This window comes from Hippichthys cyanospilos, chromosome 21 (assembly GCF_059441005.1).
Source record: "Hippichthys cyanospilos isolate Australia breed blue-spotted pipefish chromosome 21, RoL_Hcya_1.0, whole genome shotgun sequence".
In the NCBI taxonomy this organism is placed as follows: domain Eukaryota; kingdom Metazoa; phylum Chordata; class Actinopteri; order Syngnathiformes; family Syngnathidae; genus Hippichthys; species Hippichthys cyanospilos.
Genome location: NC_142389.1, coordinates 11329230 through 11350968, shown reverse-complemented (window position 1 = coordinate 11350968; position 21739 = coordinate 11329230). Strand labels below are relative to the sequence as shown.

The following is a 21739-nucleotide window of genomic DNA, read 5'->3' as shown; positions in this document are numbered from 1 at the left end:
ATCATTGAAAAGTTTTTGAACAAGTATGCAAATATATTCGAACAGATTCAAGAAAATTTTATGTGATTTAATGGGTGCCACAAATTATATTTACAATTTACGGAAGCATGAAATTGCCAGTGTGGAGTAAATATTTTTGGTTGATAAATTTGCTCAAACACAATTGGAAATACTTTCTTGTGAGTTTACAAAAACGTTCAAACAAGTTTATGAAGATTTTATGTTGGAAATAGTTGGGAACTTCCCAATGGATAGAAGATAAGGTTGGTTGGCAAATTTATTCAAACACAATTTGAAATATTTTTAAACAAGTTTGCAAATGCATTTATAAAAATTGGGATTTTTTTTTTTTTTTTTAATTTAATGAGTGTCACAAAAATACTGTATTCAGACACTAGAGAAGCATGAAACTGCCAACGTAGAGAAAATGTTTTTGGTTGGCAAATTACACAGTCAGGATTGTTTTTGCAAAAGTTTGCAAATACTTTCAAACAAGAAGATATGTGATTTTATGGGCGTCACAAAAATATTCATTCAACGACAGAAGTATGTATTTTCTAACTGCCAAGGTAGAGAATAATATTTTTAAATAGTTTATTTCACTTTTAAGTTTTTTTTTATTTTTTAAGAGAATAAAAGTTAGAATTCTTACCAAAGCGAGAAGTCAGAATTTCAAGAATAGGTTGAATTCTAAAAATATTTTCAAATTCCTAAAAATATTTTTGGTTATCAAATTTGGTCAAGCACAATTGGAAATCTATGTAAAGAGGTTCAAACAATTTGGTGAAGCTTTTAAGTGTTTATATGGATGTCACAAAAAATAATCAGACACTACGGAAGCATGAAACTGCCAATGGAGAATACAGGTAAATATTTTTTGTTGTTATGGCTTTATGTTTGATAAATAATGGCAGCTTACAACTACTGTGAATAATTAATTATAAAAGTAAAAAGCTACAATTATCAGCAAACATCTGCCATAATTTTTGGCCTATTTTAGAAGACCCATAGTCGGTGGGCCCCAAAAAAAATAAAAACCTAATTAAAAAGTGAAAAATTTTAGTGTGACTTCATGCATTTTTTTTTTCCACATCCCACTAAATCACAGAAAGAAAAGCTTCCTGGAGACAAATCTTGACACGCCTTATTTAGTAATGATTGATCTTCTGCTGCGTGAGCTCCTTTAAGGCTATGAAACAAAACCGAGATAAATAACGAGTGCTGACAACATCACTGGCTTCCTGTAAAAAATTCACGAGTTTGTAATTAAAAGGCTGGACTTGGCAGCGTGTCTGGATTAGCTTGTTTTTTGTTTTGTTTTTTGAGGGGGGGCTTCAAATCAGCCGAAGAGAATCTGAACTCCTGTCTAGCCTAAGAAGAAAAATGGCTTTCATAATCTTTAATTTGCTCTAATTAGAAGTTTGTGCCTTGCAGCCAGTGGGTGCTTAAATCTTAATGGCTCATCAGGAACTCTGTATAGTGGAGTCCCCAAGAATAATAAACGACTTCAAAAATAGCAAACTGTTGCGCCACTTTCAGTGTTACCTCCACGCTATAAGAAGCGCGTAATAAATGCTTTCCTATCAGGCGATTATCCCTTCGTATTAGCCTTGCGGGCTTTTACCGTCACGACGCCATTTGGGGCAAGTGAATTAAAGAGTTTGTTCAGGTAATGGCACTTTACATAATCAAAGCTGCCAGGCTTCAGCTTGGGCCGCATTGACGCTGATCCTCCTGCGGGCTGGCTTGATCGCGAGCTGTTATGTAACGCCCGTAGCTGCGCCATCACACTGAATGCTAATACGTGTTTACAGCGTCGCCGATCCAGCGAACGCTACTTTAAAGTCCGTCCTCGCCGAGGTGCTTTCCACTGATTATCGCCTTCGCTTCCAGGCGAAAAAGAAGCACATATTTGAGTCTAACCTCAGGCTAATGCTAGAAAGAAGCTTCGTTGTTTTATTGGGTAACAGGAAACTTATTTTACTGCTGCACTTTTGTTGTTTACAAGACGATGAAAACAAAAAAGCATGCCGCAGCGCCCGTCTATGAATTCGCCACCTACAGTGAATGTGGCTCATTAAAAAACATACCGAGCACAGGCCGGCCTAAGTGAAAGATTGAATTACCGCTACACCCACCGTGGGAGCATATTCCACAGCGCCTGGATAATTATATGCTAACATGCGCCTCTATTAGGTGGGGAATCTAATTTAGATATTTTTATGCCAGGTGCGATATTTGAGATTATACATTGACTTTGACGTGACTTTGACTGGGGCTGAATGATTTGATTTATTCGGTATTGCAATTTCATGCGATCATTATGTGATCATGCTTTCCCCATCCATTTAAAAAAAAAAACAAAACAAAAGTAATACAATACCACCCGTATTACAAAAAAGTTTAAATGTACTAAAAAGATTTGGGTTTACAGTTTGGGCTAATGCTATCTGGATTACTGAGATCAACATGTTGGTATTGTCCATTCTAAGAAGAGAGCTGGTCAAAAATGAAGCAGCCCAAAATTTAGTTATTTATTTGATCCAACTTTTTGGAGTGAAATGAATAACCCACCAAAACCTTTGACCCAACTGTTCAGGTTATTCATTTGTACAAAAAAGTTTTGGTCATATGCGTAACTTCCTAAGCGATCCTTTTTTATCAACCCGATATTTGGATCAATTGACGCAACTGTTCATCAATCCAGAAAGTTGGGTCAAATTGGCCCAAATACTGGGCCATTCCACATTGGCCTATAATTGGGTTACTTCTGACCCAAATATTATTCTGTTTTTTTTTTTGTTTGTTTTTTTTTAGTGTAAATTTAGCACAACTAAATGTAGGGTCATATGAGTAACCTCACAATAACCAATCCTAACAATTTGGTGTTGTGAGTTATTGATTTGACCTAACTTTTGGGGTCATTAATTTGAACCAACATATTGGGTTAGGTGATTAAGCGAAGATGATGAGTCAAGTGAATGATCCAGAAAACGACCCCAAAGGCATGTTGTTTTGGACATGGCACATAATATTGGGTTTTGTGATTTATTAATTTGGATCATTTATTTCAGACAAAAAATGGGTTACAAAAATGACAAACTTTTGAGGTTATTTTTAAGAATTTACCAAAACATGATTTGCGCAAAAACAATGATTACCATATTTTCCGCACTATAAGGCGCACCTAAAAGCCTTTTTTAAAAAAAAAAAAGCTGATGGTGGGCCTTATATATGGATCAATATTGAGATTGGCATTCATAGATGGGGAATGAACTGATAAAGTAAGCTTTTCCTGTTTCTTTTGTGTGTTTACAGTTGAACAAGGTTGGTCATATTGACGTTGAGTCATGATGCTATTGAGAGTTCAGAGTTATTATTTGAGTCATTATTTTTATTACTTTGAGTATTACTATATTGTGATTGAAAAAGTTTTAAAATATGTCATTACCGTATTTTCCGCACTATAAGGCACACCAAAAAGCCTTCATTTTTTTAAAAAGCTGATGGTGCGCCTTATAATCGGCTGTGCCTTATATATGGATCTCTATTGAGATTGGGATATAGTAAGATTTACCTGTTTCTTTTGAGTGTTTACAGTTGAACAAGGTTGGTCATATTGACATTGAGTTATTATGCTATCGAGAGTTTATAGTTATTATTGGACGTATTATTGTTATTGCTTTGAGTATTACTATATTCTGATTGAAAAAGTTTTAAAATATGTCATTAATTGAGGGTGCGCCTTATAATCCGGTGCTCCTTATATATAGAAAAAGTTTTAAAATATGTAATTAATTGAGGGTGCGCCTTATAATCTGGTGCGCCTTATAGTGCGGAAAATACGGTAATTGAGGGTAGGCTTTGTAATCCGGTGCGCCTTATCGTGAGGAAAATACGGTACTTGTTTCTTGGGGGTGGAATATTCACTGGACCCAACTTTTATGGATTAAATGAATGATACCAAAGGCTGGGTAAAATAAATCACCCAAAGTGTTTGGTCAGTCCTTTTATACTCTAGTTTCAGCCATTTTTAACAACACTTTTTGGAGTGCAATATACAGAATAAAACCTTGGAAAAAGTCAAAATCCATTACTAAAATTATCCCCCTGACTAATCGGTTCGAAATCCTTTTTGACTTTTAGCTAATTGCTTATTGAAGTTTCTGTCCCGCTAATTTGAACCCCATTTTCCCTTCACGCACTTAGGCTGAACTTTCCTCGCGGTTTCCCCGACGAATATTCCTTCATGGTGACATTCCGCATGATCAAGAACACAGTGAGCAAGGTGTGGAACGTCTGGCAAATCGTGGACGAGGACGGGCGCAAGCAGGCCGGGATGAGGCTCAATGGTGACCAGCAGTCCCTGGAGTACTTCCTGACCGGGCCTGACGGCAACCTGCAGACCGTCACCTTTCCCGGCCTGTCCGTGCTTTTCAACACCAAGTGGCACAAGGTGATGATCGGCGTGGAGCGCGACCAGGTCACGCTCTACGTGGACTGCCAGCCCGTGGACCGGAAGCCCATCAAGGGCAAGGGGCCCATTAACACAGAGGGGGACACGCTTATCGGCAGGCTTGATGCCGATCCCGAGGCGTCCGTAGTGGTAAGCAGTGTCATTTTGAATTTAGGTTCTCTCAATCCAATTTACATGCGCATTTGATCCAAGTAAATATCGCAGAAAAAGTCAATCCCCAAAAAAATAGATGGCATTGGTTCTACAGCAGACCTCATTCCTAGAGCTAATTCGGGAGAGGGACACATTTTTAGTGCTGTCTGAATTAAGTGGATTTTGTATGCCGCTCTTTGAGGAAGTAATGTCACATAACAGCAAACGAAAATCATTTGGCTAAAAAAGGTACGCACCCAAAACCTAATTTAGTTGACCCAATTTTCAGATTTTTTTATTCAACCCAATTCTTGGGTTATTTATTTAACCCCAAACGTTGCATTTATTAAATAACCAAGAAATCAAACAAAACAAAACAAAAAAGATTTTTCTGCTTGAAAAGAACAAAATTGGGTTGTTTTCTCCCCAAATTTTTTATTTAATTTTTTTTTTAACTTGCTTTGTCTTAAATAGATAACATATTGGGTTATTTATTTGAGCCAGCTTTTTGGTTTGTTCATTTACCCTCCAAAAGAAAGGTTTATTGAATCAGCCATTATTTATTTATTTAAATCAACTTTTTTTTGGCTTAAGTCAGTAACAACTTACTTAAAAAAATAACCCTCCAAAATAATTTTAACTCAGAATTTTCTGCTCAGGATTTCAACACAGCTATATCAGCTATTTTTTTATTTTAAAAAAAATGTTTGTTTTGTTTTCGCTTATACCACTACCCCACAGAAGAATAACCCACAAAACACCCCCAAGAAATTCTGGAAAACCCAAAAAATAAACAACGTATAACACATTTTACTTAATTATTGTGATTATTATCATTATATTGTTTAGGTTTCAACTTTTTACGTCAATCATTTAACCTGAAAATTTTTTGGCAGATAAATCATCATTACAAATTTCCAACAAAAAATCTTTTTGGGTCAACCCAGAAAATTGGGTTGAATAGGTCACCCCCCCCCTTCCAAATCATCCATTTTCTTGTGAGGATTATTCATTTGAGGGGTTACAAAAAAAGGGTGGTTCAGTCCCTTTTTGCTCAAGTTTGAGTTCAGTTTTGACCTGTTTTTAGAGTGACCCAGTTGATTAGGTACTTTTTTGCATCGAACCCCAAAATGAGGGCGGGTCCGCAAATTTCCTGAAAAAGAATGAGCCGTGGTTATTTTGGCGAAGATTTATTCCTTATCTGACCACTGAGCGTGTGTGCATTTTGGTGACGGACATTCTCCACGATGAGCTTTCTAGCCACAGTAAAACAGCGACACTACTGTAACGCAATGTTTCAGTTTGAGCTCCAGTGGATGCTGATTCACTGCGACCCCAAGCGAGCCCAGCGAGAGAGCTGCAACGAGCTGCCTGCCACCGAGGTACGTGCGGCTCAGATGTGCCGCGGTTTGTGGTTTTCGGCTAAGCGAGCGAGCCTATTGCATGCTGGGAGGTAACGAGGCAGAGATGCTGAGATGGAATTGTACAAGTGTAACCAGTGGAACAAGAAGGGGTACGGAGCCCGAATGCAAAGTTAGCCAACAAGAAACCGTAACCAATAACGTCTTAATTGGCTAAATTGGGGAAATTACAAAATCAGCCTGCATGGCGTTGGTTAATTCCAGATAGCTGTGGTTACTGTTTAATTCGACTTTAGCCTTCACATTTCTTGAAAGACAGCAATCACATTACTGCCATATGTGACTCATTAAAGTGGTCATTTTTATGTTTTATCTGGATTTTAAAAGGAAGGACATATGGCACATTTGTGGCATAGTTGCATAGTTGCAACAACAATGACCTTGAAAAAAAATGCAGCAAAGTACCACACAAAAAAATGTGTGCATATTTTTCTGCATATATATATATATATATATATTATATATCAGATTATGTTCAAATGCATCGTTTTCTGGCTCAGGATGTGTTCTTAATTCTCAGCAATAATGGAAAATTATAGAGGAACAATGGTTATTCATTTCATCAACAATATCCTCAAATTTCTTCAATCCTCTATGAAAGCAGATTGAGTATCATTGTCTTGAATGAAACTAAAATATCTGCTTTTGCTCTTGGGACCAAACAAGCAACAAACTAAGGAATTTGTTTTGCATTATCAGTTAAAAAATGCCCTACATTTTAATAAGTTAATGGAAATTAACATGGTTATTAAATCCGATTAATCAACAAAATAATTGACAGTGTAATTGCAACCCAAGAAAAAAAATGGTATGTTTTAAATGGCATGTCTATCCCTCAAATATGTAATGAATGAAATACAGTACAGATGATAACTTTCTATCCAAACGTGCATGTTATCCTGTGGGTTAGCAACATATTTCATTAGCATGCGTATTACTCCAATGTTGGTCACTCATTAAACAAGATTTCCGCCTGAGAGAAGTATTAGAGGGGTGTCATGAAGGTAGCACTGTAACTGCATCAATATTTGCATCTGTGCAACATGTTCATCCATATGCATTTGCCTGATGAGCTGCAGGCTAACATATCGGGAAGTGGTTGTTGACCTGATGTATGTTTGTACTGAAAAAAATCAGAGCATGATAACTCACTGTCATGATTCTTAGCAGATGCGCTTTTGCTGGCTCTTACGGTGACGAGGGGGGGTGTCCACTTTCACTAACTCTGCTATTTTGTTCTGATTTCTCTGGCTCCTTCAGATGTTTGCCAATGCTGAGGTATTTATCTATCTACTCCACTTACTTTGTTTTGCTTAAACTCTATTTCGGTGCTTAGGTTGCTTGAACGCCTCATTGCTTGGTGAAGATGGTGGCTTGATGGTTTTGGACACAATAGCCTACTATCGATATTTGTTTTAAATATCATGATGTAGAGTAGAATACAACAGGGCTGGGCAGTAAATCGAATTAATTTGCTTAATTTGGCATTTTAAAGAAGTTTTGGATATTAACAAATCAATAATAAAAATAATAAATTGTGAAATCAAGATTTTACAGATGTGTCAGGATTCTGAATGGGTGGTTTACAAGACATGTTTACAACACGTATTAACTACTTTATTGTGGCATTTAAAAAGGATTGCCAAATCACAAGTATGCTATTCATAACAGTAAAAGATTCATATACCATCTACAATTGACACATTTTTAGATACTCCTTAAGCATAAGACTTGAAAAAATATATATAAAGATTGAATGTCTCGACTATAAACGTAAAGTTACGTCTTTGGGATGGAATTAATGAGTTTCAAAACAAAATTAATTGTCACGTATGATTTATACTTTTAAAAACGCATTTTTCTCACAAAGTTGAAAATGACATTACATATGCTGAGGGCTCAGGTAACGATCAATCAATCGTTGATCGGTTTATGAATGTCACATGACCAACAGTTGAGCCATGATTGGTCGTTACCCCAGCCTTGAGCACAGGTGATGTTATTTTCAGGTGACAGCAAATAGAAAAAGGTATTAATTGTATGTGGAAAATTAATTTAGTTACCAAACTAATTCATTCAATCCTAAGGAATTAATTTGACATTCTTTACAGTCTAGAAATCAATGCCAGGTACTAATTTATTTATATAAATTTTAATATTTTCAAGTTTTACGCTAGTATCAAAAAATTTAATTTTTCACTGATCTTTTTTTTTTTTTTAAATAAGCAGACAATTCCTTTAAATGCCAGAATTACAGCAAATGTAAGTATACATGACAAACAGTTTACTGAACAAATTATAGATAAAAAGCAAGATATAGATAATAAGCAAGTTATGCACAAGCTAATATTAAGTTTGCGCTAAAACTGATTCCAAATCAATATTTATTGTTTAAAATTTTCCTCTGGATTTTGTAAATGGATCAAACCTTCAATAAATGTTTGTTGGGTTTAATTATTTCTTTCATTAAAATCAATCAAACAGATCCATAATGATTGAAGAAAATCAAGTTTTTAGTTTTTGGCCAGATTGCCCAGCCCAAGAACACAGTGTATTAGAAACCTACCAAACTTGATGTGTATTTAATCATTACATAATCAAAAGCTGTTTTTATTCCTGACTGTCCATTTCCTGTCACAGCCTGAGAGATCAGTCCCGGGTCCCCCTGGAGCCACCGGTCCCGAGGGTCCTCGCGGGCCTGCAGGGGAAGACGGCCGAGACGGACGAGACGTAAGAATGTATAAAAATGTCTGTCCCAAGCTTTTTTATTAATTTTTTTTTACTGACCGTTTGAACTTGTCTCCAGGGTCTTCCGGGGGCTCCTGGCAGCCCAGGTCCGGCTGTAAGTACAAAATAAATCAACAGAACCATTCTTGCTCCATGGCTTTCCTTTATTTTGTCAGGACTTTAAATCAAGGTCAAGTAAGTGACTCGCACCTACAGACGTAAACCTTGGTCCTTTGATGACTGCCAAACAGTCAGCCTTGGACGGCTAAGCAGAGCAGTCAGACCATCAATTCTGCAGCCCATCTGAGCATGGAAGTGCGCTGATAATGGACAGCCTATGAATATCATCTCATACTTCTGAGATGAGACAAATGACCGTATTGCGCAAATCAATTTTGGAAAGTGCAACAGTGATTCGAAAGAAGCGAGGCACTGACTGCACTGGGAAAACAAAAGGATCGTTTGTTATCTTTACTATTGATGAATCTTATATTTCTCTCTAAGTTAGTTTTTAAAAAAAGCAAAACATGGCACCAATTCTCTTCGTTTTTACACTGACATGACTCGACAGTTTTAGGGGGAATCAAACCAAAAGCACATCTTCAAAATGCAATCTGATGACCTCATTCAATGCTTGCTAAAATCCCCTCGTACTTGAAAACTCATTTTGTGGTAAGCACCTGCGAACAGTGATAGGAAAATGAAGCCTCATGTTCCACTTTGATATTTCTTTTGTCCTCTAGATCAGTGGTTCTCAACCTTTTTTCAGTGATGTACCCCTTGTGAGATATCTTTCCTGCCATCTTTCTTTCTTGCCCTTAACCAGTGCAAAGCATGTTTTGGTTTAAAAAGAAAAATACTTAAAACATGCCACCTGTCTCTGATTTATTGAACATTAAAACCTTTCAAAAGTCATTTGGATTGGTCCACAGAAAAATAAATCTTCTAAAGTGTCCTCTTTTGGATCATAGTAGAAGTCTGTGATCAAAAAGAAATACAGTAACGAAATTATTAATAAATATTTTTCCACAAAAAAAATCAATATAAAGTGTCAGACCTGTTTCAAGGAAAAAAAAAATATGAATAAATATTTGTCCAAAGAAAAATCTTAAACATACAGCGACCTGTTTTGGGGTTACAGTAGTGCTATATTTTCAAAATAAATGATAACTTAATTATTATTAAATATTTATCCACAAAAAAATAACCAACACAAAGTCTCAGAGCTGTTCTCAAAAAGAAATAATTATAAATAAAGATTTGCCCACAGAAAAATTTTCAAAATAAAGCATCCTGTTTGGGGATTACAGTAGGGATCTCTGGTTATAATGGTTACAGCTTAGTCTAAAATGGAAAAAAAAGATGCAAGTGCACCTAAGTGCCTGAAACTAAAAGAAAATTTGGAAAATTATTACTTTATTGCAATTACATTCCACATGACAAAAACAAAGCCTTTTTCCTGGGAACATCCACACCCCCCTGGCATCACCTCGCGCCCTCCCCAGGGGGGCCCGGCCCACTATTTGAGAAGCACTGGTTTAAAGGGACAATGTGTACGATTTAGACCGTTTTTCATTGCGGACAGCAGGAGGTGCTGCATTGCATCCGTAGCTATAACTGACATGGCAGCCTCTGTTGGAGTGCTTGTAATATCATTTCATGATAACTAGACCCACGATTATATTTAAAACAAACTGTTGGTTGTTAAGCACACATTTATATGCAAGTTTTTGAAATTTATAATCATTTAATTTATTCCTTTAAAAAAAAAAAAAAAAAAAAAACGGTCTTACACGGTCTCTCTTTAAACAGTCACCGGATCAATGTATAGTCAATACACCAATCCATGACCATCATAACATCCCCACACAACCCACACAAAAGGTTAGCTCATGAGTGTTAAAACTCAGTTCAGATCCGGTCTTAAACAAGCAGAGAAACGATGATTAATCCTCAGTGTCACTACCTTTGCACAGTGTAGCAGGAAGATAAAGCTCTCCTATTTGTGTTGCGTGTGCTTGGCAGGGCAGCAAAGGTGAGCAGGGGGAAATTGGACTTCCTGGCCAGCGAGGTCTACCTGGTCTTCCAGGACCTGCCGTAAGAAATATCTATTACTACGCTGTCTTTTTCAAACCTTCTACACAAGCGTTGTCATCTGTGTTTGTTTGCAGGGTTCTTCTGGCCCAATGGGTCCCAGAGGACCAGTGGGCGAGAGAGTAAGGAACCACTTAAACCTCTTTATAATTTCCCAGCTATGAGATGGAAGACTAATTAACCTTGACACTTTCCTGTCATTAGGGTCTTCCTGGTTTTCCTGGGCCTGCAGGTCCTGCTGTGAGTGAATGCCATTAATTTAACGACTAATGCAAGGCCTAAGTGAGCAAATATTAAGTAATCAATCGTCTTCCATATTGTTGTGTCTTTACAGGGCCCTGCAAGTGAAGGACCTCCTGTATGTGTTCACTACCAACCGACATCCAAAAATGGTCTATTGCAGTCATTGTCTTTACTGTAACTGACTGTGTGTATGTTTTTGACAGGGGCCGCCAGGAAAACCGGGAATCCCGGGAGATGAAGGAAATATCGGGCCCGAGGTCAGATTCAAGTGTTTTGCCAAGGAGGGTCTAAAAATGTTTGTCAAATTAAGAAAAATGTCAATAATTAATTAATTATCAGTTGATTACTTTTGTAATTAAGTACTAAGGCAGGGTACTAATGGTACTGAAGTAATTGATTACTTAAGGTACTAAAATAATCAAATATTTTAGGTGATTAAGAATAAAAGAGTCCATTTTTTATTTGGCTAAAGGAGAAAATTGGCAGGTGAATTAACAATTGAGTACTGAAGTAATTGACTAGTATAAAGTACCAGAGTTATTGGTTACTTTAGGTACTAACATAATCGATCACCTTATGCGATTAAATACCAAATTAATTGATTACTTAAGGTAATATGTACTAAAGTACTTTCTTACTTTATTGTACTAATAATGGAGCGATATACCTTAAATGAAACACAAAACAAGTTCATCCAAATATATGTAAAACCGCAACTAAAAAGTCAATACATCATACAGTCTGGAATTTAACCACATCAGATCGAATCGAATCGTAATCCCACTGAGTAAAACCAAACCATCCACTTTCAAATTGAGCCAACACTAAATCGTTTCCCGCACCAAATACCAAAAGCATTATAAAATTGTTTATTTGTAGGGATTCACAAGATAATATTTCAAGCTCAACTAAACTGCAATTGACAATATTTTGGTCCGTTATTTTAATTTACCCACGCTTATTTCATCATCCCTTCATTTTACGAATTTTACTAGTCTGTCATTTGTTGGCATAACGGTCAGCCGTTAGTGATGGAGCGACGAACAGTTCGTCGGTCGCAGATGAACACCCTACCTCTGTCGGTGAGTTAGGGTTAGTTTGTTTTTTTTAGGTTTCTGATCATTCATCAGCAAAAGGGGCACCTGTCAGTGATGGACCAAAAAACAAGAATAATAGAGTATCTATAGCGTTTAACAGGGTAGTGTAAAATCCAAATCATGATGACATATTTTTTGTTTTTGACTTGTGCTAAAGTACCACCAATCAATCAATCACATTTTATTTGCCTGTAAAAATAAAATAGACTGAATCACCAACGTTTCAAAGGGCTTCACAGATGAAAAGAGGTCATGTTGAGACTTCTTTCAAAAAAAGAAGTCATACAGATACATCTTTTCGGTGAAAGGTACGCAACACCATCCCCTGTCAAAGATCCCAGAGGGGGAAGGAAAAACTCAAAAACCCCAAATTGTGGAAAATCAGAAACCTTCAGAAAGGACCACAGGTGGAAGGAGCCCCCTTCCAGGCCCACAGGTTGAAGTGGATGCTGCATGTACCAGATACAGACAAATAGATACACACTACAGACAAATACAGGTAAACAATATAGATTACAGAAAACAAATTATGCTATATAGTGCAAATTTCTCTTGACAGCAGGCAAAGCCGTTGGGCAGGAACCTTCCCACGGTCCAACCAAGTGGACCACAGACGGTCGATCTCTTAACCGGCGAAGGTCGATCAGCGCAGGGCCGAATGGGGGCGGTCAAGTCAACCTTCACCATCTAGCTAGCCCCTCTCTGAGCAGGGAGATTGGGGCAGGAAAAAAAAAAAGATAGCTGCAGACAAGCCTATTAACTAAATGCTTTTGAGTATAAATGTGTTTTTAGTCCGGATTTAAAGATTTCTCCTGAGGTGGCTGCGCAAACTTCCTTAGGTAGGGCATTCCATACTACTGGCGCGCAAATGGAAAATGCCCTTGATCCATCCCGCTGACTTCTTTTTAGCCCGTGGGGTCGATAGCAAACCGGCCATTTGTGACCGAAGATGTTCGAAACGGAACATACGGTGATGCTAAGTCTACAAAATAGGAAGGAGCTAAGCCGTGTAAAATTTTATAAGTAATTAACAACACCTTAAAATCACATCTCATGTGTATTAGAAGCCAATGCAGGTCAGCTAGAATCGGAGTAATATGATCAAACTTTCTCATCCTTGTCAATAGTCTCGCTGCTGCATTCTGTACACACTGCAGGCTTTTAATGTAGGACATGGGAAGTCCAGAAAACAAAATGTTGCAATAGTCGAGGCGCGACGTAACAAATGCATGAATTAATGTTTCTGCATCGCTAGGAGAAAGAATAGGGTGAATTTTAGCTATATTGCGAAGGTGAAAAAAATGTTATTCTTGTCGTATTAATATGTGTCCGAAAAGACAGAGTTGAGTCAAATATCACGCCGAGGTTTTTTGCAAAACTACTTTGGGAAATAGTACAGTTATCCAGGTTCAATGTGGTTTTCTTAAACAAGTGCTGACAAGTACAGACATAACTGGATTAAATTATATTGACTTTATCTGCTGTTCTCAATCCAGATATATTTAATAATCCCATCCGGTATGACTGATTTTGATGAAACGTCTTACAGGGTGCACCAGGACCCAAAGGGGATACTGGAAAACCAGGACCTCCAGGGATTCCAGGTCCTCCTGGTCCAGCGGTAAGAAAACTGTGATTGGAGAAATTTGTTGGGTTTCTGGGTGTTGAATTTAGGTTTGAAAATGCTCATCGTCGATTGGTCTGTAAGACTGTGTCAATTTTATTCACACTGCAAAAGCTTTTTTTCTTTCTTGGTTTTGGAGTTCTTTACTTGGTGATGCTTCCTACTGGGAATCTCTTTTCTGGGTGTTTTATCTTTGTAAGCATCTAAAGCGCCTTTGGATGTTTTAGATGTGACTCTGCTGTGTTTTAGGGGCCGCCTGGTGCCAGTGCTGAGGGAAGTGGGGAATCTGTGAGTGTCTTTCTATCTTTCACCCTGTCAATCACATTTCTTGGATGCATGGCTACGAAATTGTTAGAGAATGTCTCGAGCCTAGAATGGGAGTTCTTTTGTTTTATTGTGTATGTCTGGAATATATTTGTAGTGTCCAGCAGCGTGCCCTGCCGGACCCCAGGGATTGGCCGGCTTACCAGGCATGAAGGTGAGGAATGCTATACCTCGATTTACCTCGGGCAGCTAAATGATATATCGCTAATTATTGTATATTGTTGCCTTCAGGGACACAAAGGTATGCATGGTGAAAATGGCAAAGATGGCATCCCTGGAGAAAAGGTATTGGATTGATACCATAAGTGATATTAATTGTAAATAATTACGTGTAAACTCGTGATTGTCTTCATGAATTCCACAGGGTGAAACTGGACCAGAAGGTCCTCAAGGTGCGCCAGGTCGCATGGGAGATGACGTAAGTCGTCGTAATTTGGTTTATGATTTGCAACTTTGTTCTATATAATGTGATTTCTATTCATCCCAGGGTCAGAGAGGACCCATTGGACCTCCTGGTACAACTGGAGAAAAAGGGGACAGAGTAAGTTCAACTTAGTTCAGATCGCATTACCCAAAGTAAATGACCTCTTTACTACTTAACTGATTTAGTAATGACAATATATAATCGTATAAAGTAATATAAAATGGAGGACTTCATTCATTTAGCCAAACAAAAAATATGAGAAAGAAAATATAAACAAATGTCTAGAATCTAAAATCTGGACTCAATCTTTTGGGGATAAATAAATAAATCTTAAATTTTAAACATTTTTTTTCAAGTGTTTGGCAAAAGGAGGTTCTAAAAATGGTGAATATTAAATTATCATCTATCAAAAGAATACATTCAGGTAATTAAGGACTAAATTTATCAATTAACATTAGTAAATATGTAGGAAATTACTGCTTTTAGGTCATTAGTACTAAAGTAAATTAATTACTTTAACTAAGTACTGAATTAATCCATTATTTTAGAGACTCCAGTACTTGAAAACTGTCGGCAATAAAGTACAATACTAAGATAATTAATTACTGTAGGGTACCAAAGTAATAAAATAATTGATTACTTTAACAACTATAACAATAAAGTAAAGTAAATAAAGTTAATTTGGAGATACATTAGTATAAGTAATTAAAAACTTTTGTAATTCATTTATTAGTCATTTTTCGACTCTTTAGCCAAGTATTAAGAGTGAATTATGTATTTATTTATGTATTTATTTATTTATTTATTTATTTATTTATTTATTTTGGAGAGATAATGCTTTTTCTGTTATAGGGTCCTCCAGGTTTCAATGGCATGCCCGGACCGACCGGCCCACCTGGAGCTCCTGTAAGCAATTAGACCAATTACACCAATTAGAATCTGCATGTGTTAACGCGTTGGTTTGTGCGCTCAGGGTGTGGAAGGATTGCGGGGACGTCAAGGATTGGAGGGACCCAAGGGTGATGAAGTTAGTCATCCATTTTGAACATGCTAGATAATGTTTCAAATGATATTTCCCATTTGGAATTTACGATTGGGCCGTGTTGATTAGGGAGCAATAGGACCTCAAGGCGAACAGGGTCCTCAAGGAGAAAAGGGAGATGTTGTAAGTTGGATTGATTGCTTTTCAAACATGGACGAATTGTCTGCATTTTTAACAAAGCACTCAAAATGTGTGTGCATGTGTGTGTTCTTTTTTGTTGCATTTGTGCGCTGCTGTATGACAGGGAGCGCCAGGCAAAGATGGCCTCGATGGAATTCCTGGAGTTGATGGTGCCAAGGTAATTTCTTAGCCCAAAACAAATAGAAATGAAGGAATAATATGTTTTTTGTGTACGTCGTAACTATCAATCTACTCAACAGGGAGAGCCTGGGCCGGCCGGAACCATTGGTGTGAGGGGGGTTGTGGGTATCCCTGTAAGTCCCCTTAATAATTGTTGTTTCAGTTTGAATTGTGCTCCATAGTGTTTTTCAAAACACAATTTAAGGGTCATATATTTTTCTTCAGGGGCTTCCAGGCAAACAGGGACTAGTTGGACCTACTGGGCAAAAGGTATATTTTTATTTTAATTTTCTGTGTTTTGTAAAATGAAAAATTCATGTCGGAAATAATCATTTAGTTGTGCACATTATATATAGGGTGATGTCGGTGCGGAGGGAGCCATTGGGCCAGTTGGAGTACCTGGAAAAAATGTGAGTTTTCTGAATTTGGACACATTTAATATTTGCTGTATATGAAGACTTACACATACCCCAGACATATACCAAACATACATACATACATACATACATACATACATACATATATATATATATATATATATATATATATATATATATATATATATATATATATATATATATGTATATATGTATGTATATATGTATGTGTGTATGTATTTTTTTAAAGCGTTCTACAAATGGCCAGTCCTAAATAAATTATATACTAAAATGATTGATCACTTTAGTAAATATTAAATAATGAATGAATGTTGTATATAATTAGGTAAAGTAATCATAGTAAAATAATTCATTTAGCACTTAAAATAATCAATTACCACTACATTAAAGTACCTATAGGAATTCATTACTTTAGTACTTCATTTACTTTTGTATTTTTAGTACCTAAAGCAATGCATTACTTTGATATTTGTGACCAAAGTAATCAAGTAGGTTAGTACTATAGTACCTAAAGCAATCAATTACTCAATATTTAATCCAGTAATTCCCTAATTCTTCTGAACTCACCAGTCATTTTTAGACCCTATTTATACACATATACATACCATATACGTATATGTGTGTGTACAGGGTGAGCCCGGAAAGCCTGGAGAAGATGGAAAGCCTGGAGATAAAGGGTCAACGGTGCGTTAATATTTACCTTACATTTAACTGTCACCGATATAAGAGTTTTTATTGAACATACGATTTGTTTTCAGGGTGAACCGGGGAAACAAGGGCCAGTGGGGCCTGCGGGTCCTCCAGGCATAGAGGTGACACCGTTTTACTAATATTGGAGCTGTGCCACAGTGAGATTCCAATGACAAGCTAACAGATTGGTTTCAAATGGTGTGAAATCGAACGTTGCAGGGAGAAAAGGGCGAAAAAGGCAACACTGGGGAAAAAGGAATGAAAGGTCACACTGGATACAAAGGGGATCAGGTTAGACAACATTGTTCTGCCTAAAATGTCACACAGCAAACGTAAGTCAAAGTGTATTTGTTAATGTTCTGGTTATAGGGGCCAATGGGACCAGAGGGACCAAAAGGAAGCTTGGTATGGCTACTGTTGTCTGAATAGAGTAAAACTCCTCTACAACAAAACCTGCAAGTGCAAAAAAATAAATAAATAAATCCCCCTAGTTTAAAAAAAAAGAAAAAATCTATGTATTGAAGCCTTTCCCTCTTACTTCCTGATAAAAGGAAAAATCCACCTGTTACAAATAATGAAATGTTTATTTTTTTCTTTTCTGCATTTGCGTTGTGCTGAAATTCACTACAGCGAAAACAAGCCTGCAGCAAAAGTCTTACTTGGTTTACACTTGACACATCGGCACACATTTTGCAGCACTTAACGCTCGGAGCGGCTTTCCCTCGCAGACATACTATATTCTCCGATACTATAGTTGGCAGTAAATGGCCTCTACAGCATACAAACAACACTATATAACAGAGGTAGAGAATCCTAGTTGATTCAAACGATCTAAACAGACTCCTCATCCCTCCTCAACTTGGTTCTTGCCAGGAGTTGTTTACGATATTTAGATCAAAGTATGCCTTTCCAGGCGAATCATAAAGGTGTTTGTAGAGGCAAATTTCCATAAGCAATAGTTCATCCATCATGTAGTCCGCTCATAACAAAATTCTGGAAGATAATAAGTGTTGCGCAAAATCTTTTCCGCATGGACTTCGCACGGAGGAGTGTGGTTTCCAGAGTAACCTCTTTTGACATGCAGATTTTGCGGAAGCGTCAAGCTTAAACCAAGCGTAACATCAAAGGACAGGATACAAGTAATAAATATGAAAGATAGATGAAGCAAAGTGATAGACATTATGCAAGAAATTGACATACAATAAGTATGAAAATGAATGCTTATTATAGATGTGGCAGTTTCTTTCTTTTTTTTTAATGTTTTGTTTTAACTTCAGTCAGATCGTAGAATGTGCAACACGTTTTATATGTTTTCATCCAAGACATAGATTTGCTATAATGAAAAATCTCTTGTTGTGAAAAATTTCTGGCTGCAAATATGATTTTGTTGTTGAGGAGTTCAACTGTATATTTTTTTAACCTAATGCTAAAATTAATATAACATCCCTTCAATGTTATTTTGTATTTAGGGGGCTACTGGTCTTCCTGGAGACCCTGGAGTCAAGGGAGACCAGGTATGTGTGTGTGCAAAAACAGTAAGAACAACAAAATAATCACTTAAAATGGACTTGAATAGTAATTAATGACAACCAAGTGAAAATGGAGGTTTGGCGTCTATAGTCGTCAATGGGAGAGAATGAGTTAATGCTAGTATGAATGAAACATTACCTTTTCTCTTTTTTGGTATTTATTAGGGTCCACCTGGTATTCCTGGAGTCAAAGGAGAGGTACAAATTATTTCATCATCATTTTGATGCTTATACCCAGCAAAAAATATCCAGTAACCTGCATTTAAGTTAGATGTTCAGTTGTTGGAAGTGGACTGGCATTGATTTCCAATGACCTTCCCAGCATGGCACAAAAGGCGAAAGAGGAGCAACCGGAGCAGAAGGCAGACCAGGTCAGCCGGGTCACGAAGGTTTGGCTGGCCCAATGGGCGCCCGAGGGCTGGAGGGAGAGCCAGGATTACCTGGGGCGCCGGGTCCCAGAGGTCTTCCTGTAAGTGTTGCACCTGCTGACACTGCCATGTGTTGCTCTCAAATATACTAAAGCACATTTATGAATTCACAGGGCCCAAGAGTTAGTGATGATAAGCTTCAGGAAATATGTTCAGCTGTCGTTGAAGGTAGCTTATGTGCTTTGACTCAAAATATTGGGACAAATTTACTTTTTTTTATGTCTGTGTAGAACAATTGGCAGAATTCATGAAAGATTTCCTGAAGAGGCCTGCGGCCCTGGGAGCCCCTGGTTTGCCAGGATTAGCAGGACCACCAGGTCCTGCTGGAGCTGACGGAGCGCCGGGACCACCAGGGGCTCAGGGGCCCACGGGGGCTAAAGGTCATCCAGGCTTTTTTGGGATACCAGGTGCACCAGGCAAGAAAGGTCAGTATGTGGTGGGGACTCATGACCTGGACTCAGAGACTTAACTCTCTCAGTGCAATTGACGAGAATGCTCCATTTAAAGTAGTAATAAAAAAAATAAAATAAAATTCTTGTCAAATAAGTTTTGGTTTTGCTTTTTTAATGGAGGGTACCGACACCCTTGACTAGCGCCAATCTCATTTTAAGCCAATTGAGCACTGTAGTGATAACAGTGACCATTGGATGGCATCGTTTTAAGGAATGTAAATGTGGACTGGAAATCAATCTTTCATATGATACCACCCATGTTTACATAGACATAGCAAACAATATTCTGTTCGCCTTAAAAGATGAGTGAAAATGCAAGATATAGCCTACAAGGCAGTCTAGGAGGTTGCCTTTTCCGATAAAGCTTGGCACTGAAAGAGTTAAACTGCTTTTTGGGGTTGGACTTTCAACTGGACTTAGTCTCGTCCGATAAAGACTTGAATCAGACTCCTCTTTGTGGATTTGTGAATATTATGAGTCCCTATGGGGTGACTTGCTCTCATTTTTGTGACCATTGGGGGCGGATTGAGATCCAAAAATATTTACAAAAGTAATGTTTTTCTTTTTTTTTAATGTTTCTCAATAAGTTGGAAAAAAATACTGTAGAAGCACTCCACATCTATTTGAGGACTGTCAGTAAAAAATGACTGAGCAATTGAGTTTGGATTAAGTTTCAGTTGTCATATAGGAAACTACAGAAACTCTTAGCATTTTAAATTACATTCCATAAGATATGAAAAAGATACATAATTTTAGGTATGGTGGACTTGTCATTAACCCACACTTAAGTTGGACTTATGGTCAGGGCTTTGGTCTCGACTCAGACTCATGCCCAGAGATTTGACATTTGACTTGGACCTGGAACCTAAAGAATTCAGACGACTTGGATGTTGACACTTGTTTCCCATCTCGGACAAGACGAAGGGGGAGGGGTGAGACAACGATTTACGGTTAAAAGGAAGGATTGGGCCTGAGCCTCGAAGTCAGAGACTTAGGACTTTACTTGGAGTTAGACCGTAAAGACTTGGACTTGTGACTCAAAAGACTGAAGACTTGACTTTGATTTTGACCTGTTTGCCCATTTCCAACAAAAACATGACCAAAATATATGCAAGGACTACAATCCCGTGTCCCTATCAATTGACTCCTTCCTTTAGGCGATCCTGGAGTTAAGGGAGATAAAGGTGATAAGGGTGAAGATGGTGTTGGAATCAAAGGAAGCGCAGGACTACCAGGCGCACCAGGTAAAACAATAGATGACATTCTGGCTTTTCCGTCTGACTGAGCTCCTTGCATCCCTTTCTTGAAAACAATATGAATCAACATTACCTTAGGTGCCCCGGGTGCTCCTGGCATCGGCAAAGACGGCAAGGACGGAGAACGCGGTGAACAAGGAAGCCCAGGTGTTCCAGGCGCAGCCGGTCCAAAGGGTCCTGCTGGCCCACCAGGTCTTTGTGATCCATCAACCTGTATAAACCGAAATCCACCACCTCTCTTCATGTACAGCGGGAAGAAGTCAGCTGCTTACAAAAAAAAATGAGACATCATTTGGCACACTCAGCTCTTTAACGTTCAAGTTTCTTGGCTGGTCCTCAAGTTCAGTCTGGATCTTCTTCAGGAGTCTACGTCGGAACTGCAGATGTTAGCAACACAAAGGGAAACAAGACCAGGCACAACTGTAGAAATTGTATAGACATTTGAACTTGCGTGCGACTTTCACGGGAACACTTCAATAGTTGTGTACTAAACAAAAGCTCAAAAGAACGAGTTTCTGACTTTAGAAAAAAAATATGATCTCCCTGTAAATTAGAAAAAAAGAATTCTGTGACTGCATGTACTATTTCATTTTTAACGTTTTACGTCAGCCATTTTTTTTTTTTTTACAAAGAACCTGCTTTTTATTTTTAAAAATCAAACCAGAGCTGCCAAAATGTTTTCTCTGCCCATTCGATTTAAAAGAAAAAAGTCTATTAACGTCTATGGCGCTTATTGGTAGGATTCTTGTTGACGTCTTTTCACGTCAATGGCACTCAAAGTATTACTATGCTAAACAAATAGTCTAAAGGTTTTTTGTTTTTGTTTTTTTACAGCACCACTGAGTTTCAGTGTATTCATGAGCCAATTAGAAATGACCAGAATTATCTTTTGGTACTTCTTCCTTGAAGGCGAATCTAAAACTTAAGATTTCACTTGCTGCAGACCACAAGCTGTGCTTGTTATTGTAGAACCATGACTAAATATATTAAAACAATGTTCTTTTGCAAACAATGTAATAAAGCCATATGTTTTGGAAGTGTTGCATACCTGACAATCCAAATGCACGGCCTTTTTCTGTCA

At 37.7% G+C, this 21739-nt stretch overlaps 1 protein-coding gene across 1 annotated transcript; it reads left to right on the top strand.

The window, feature by feature from the left end:
- The first annotated feature begins 841 nt into the window (after positions 1 to 841).
- col9a1c (collagen, type IX, alpha 1c) lies at positions 842 to 21619 on the top strand. The gene is made up of 36 exons (XM_088405596.1): positions 842 to 866; positions 1540 to 1669; positions 4210 to 4606; positions 5911 to 5991; positions 7291 to 7308; positions 8671 to 8760; positions 8837 to 8872; positions 10783 to 10854; positions 10929 to 10973; positions 11056 to 11091; positions 11186 to 11209; positions 11298 to 11351; positions 13741 to 13812; positions 14065 to 14103; positions 14237 to 14293; positions 14371 to 14424; positions 14504 to 14557; positions 14627 to 14680; positions 15416 to 15469; positions 15537 to 15590; positions 15675 to 15728; positions 15850 to 15903; positions 15986 to 16039; positions 16131 to 16175; positions 16262 to 16315; positions 16934 to 16987; positions 17062 to 17115; positions 17213 to 17284; positions 17363 to 17398; positions 18463 to 18507; positions 18688 to 18720; positions 18845 to 18991; positions 19064 to 19118; positions 19181 to 19375; positions 20560 to 20646; positions 20737 to 21619. Exons 1-36 carry the CDS (start codon positions 842 to 844, stop codon positions 20940 to 20942), a joined length of 2691 nt encoding a protein of 896 aa, XP_088261722.1. The 3' UTR covers positions 20943 to 21619.
- The last annotated feature ends 120 nt before the right edge of the window (positions 21620 to 21739 follow it).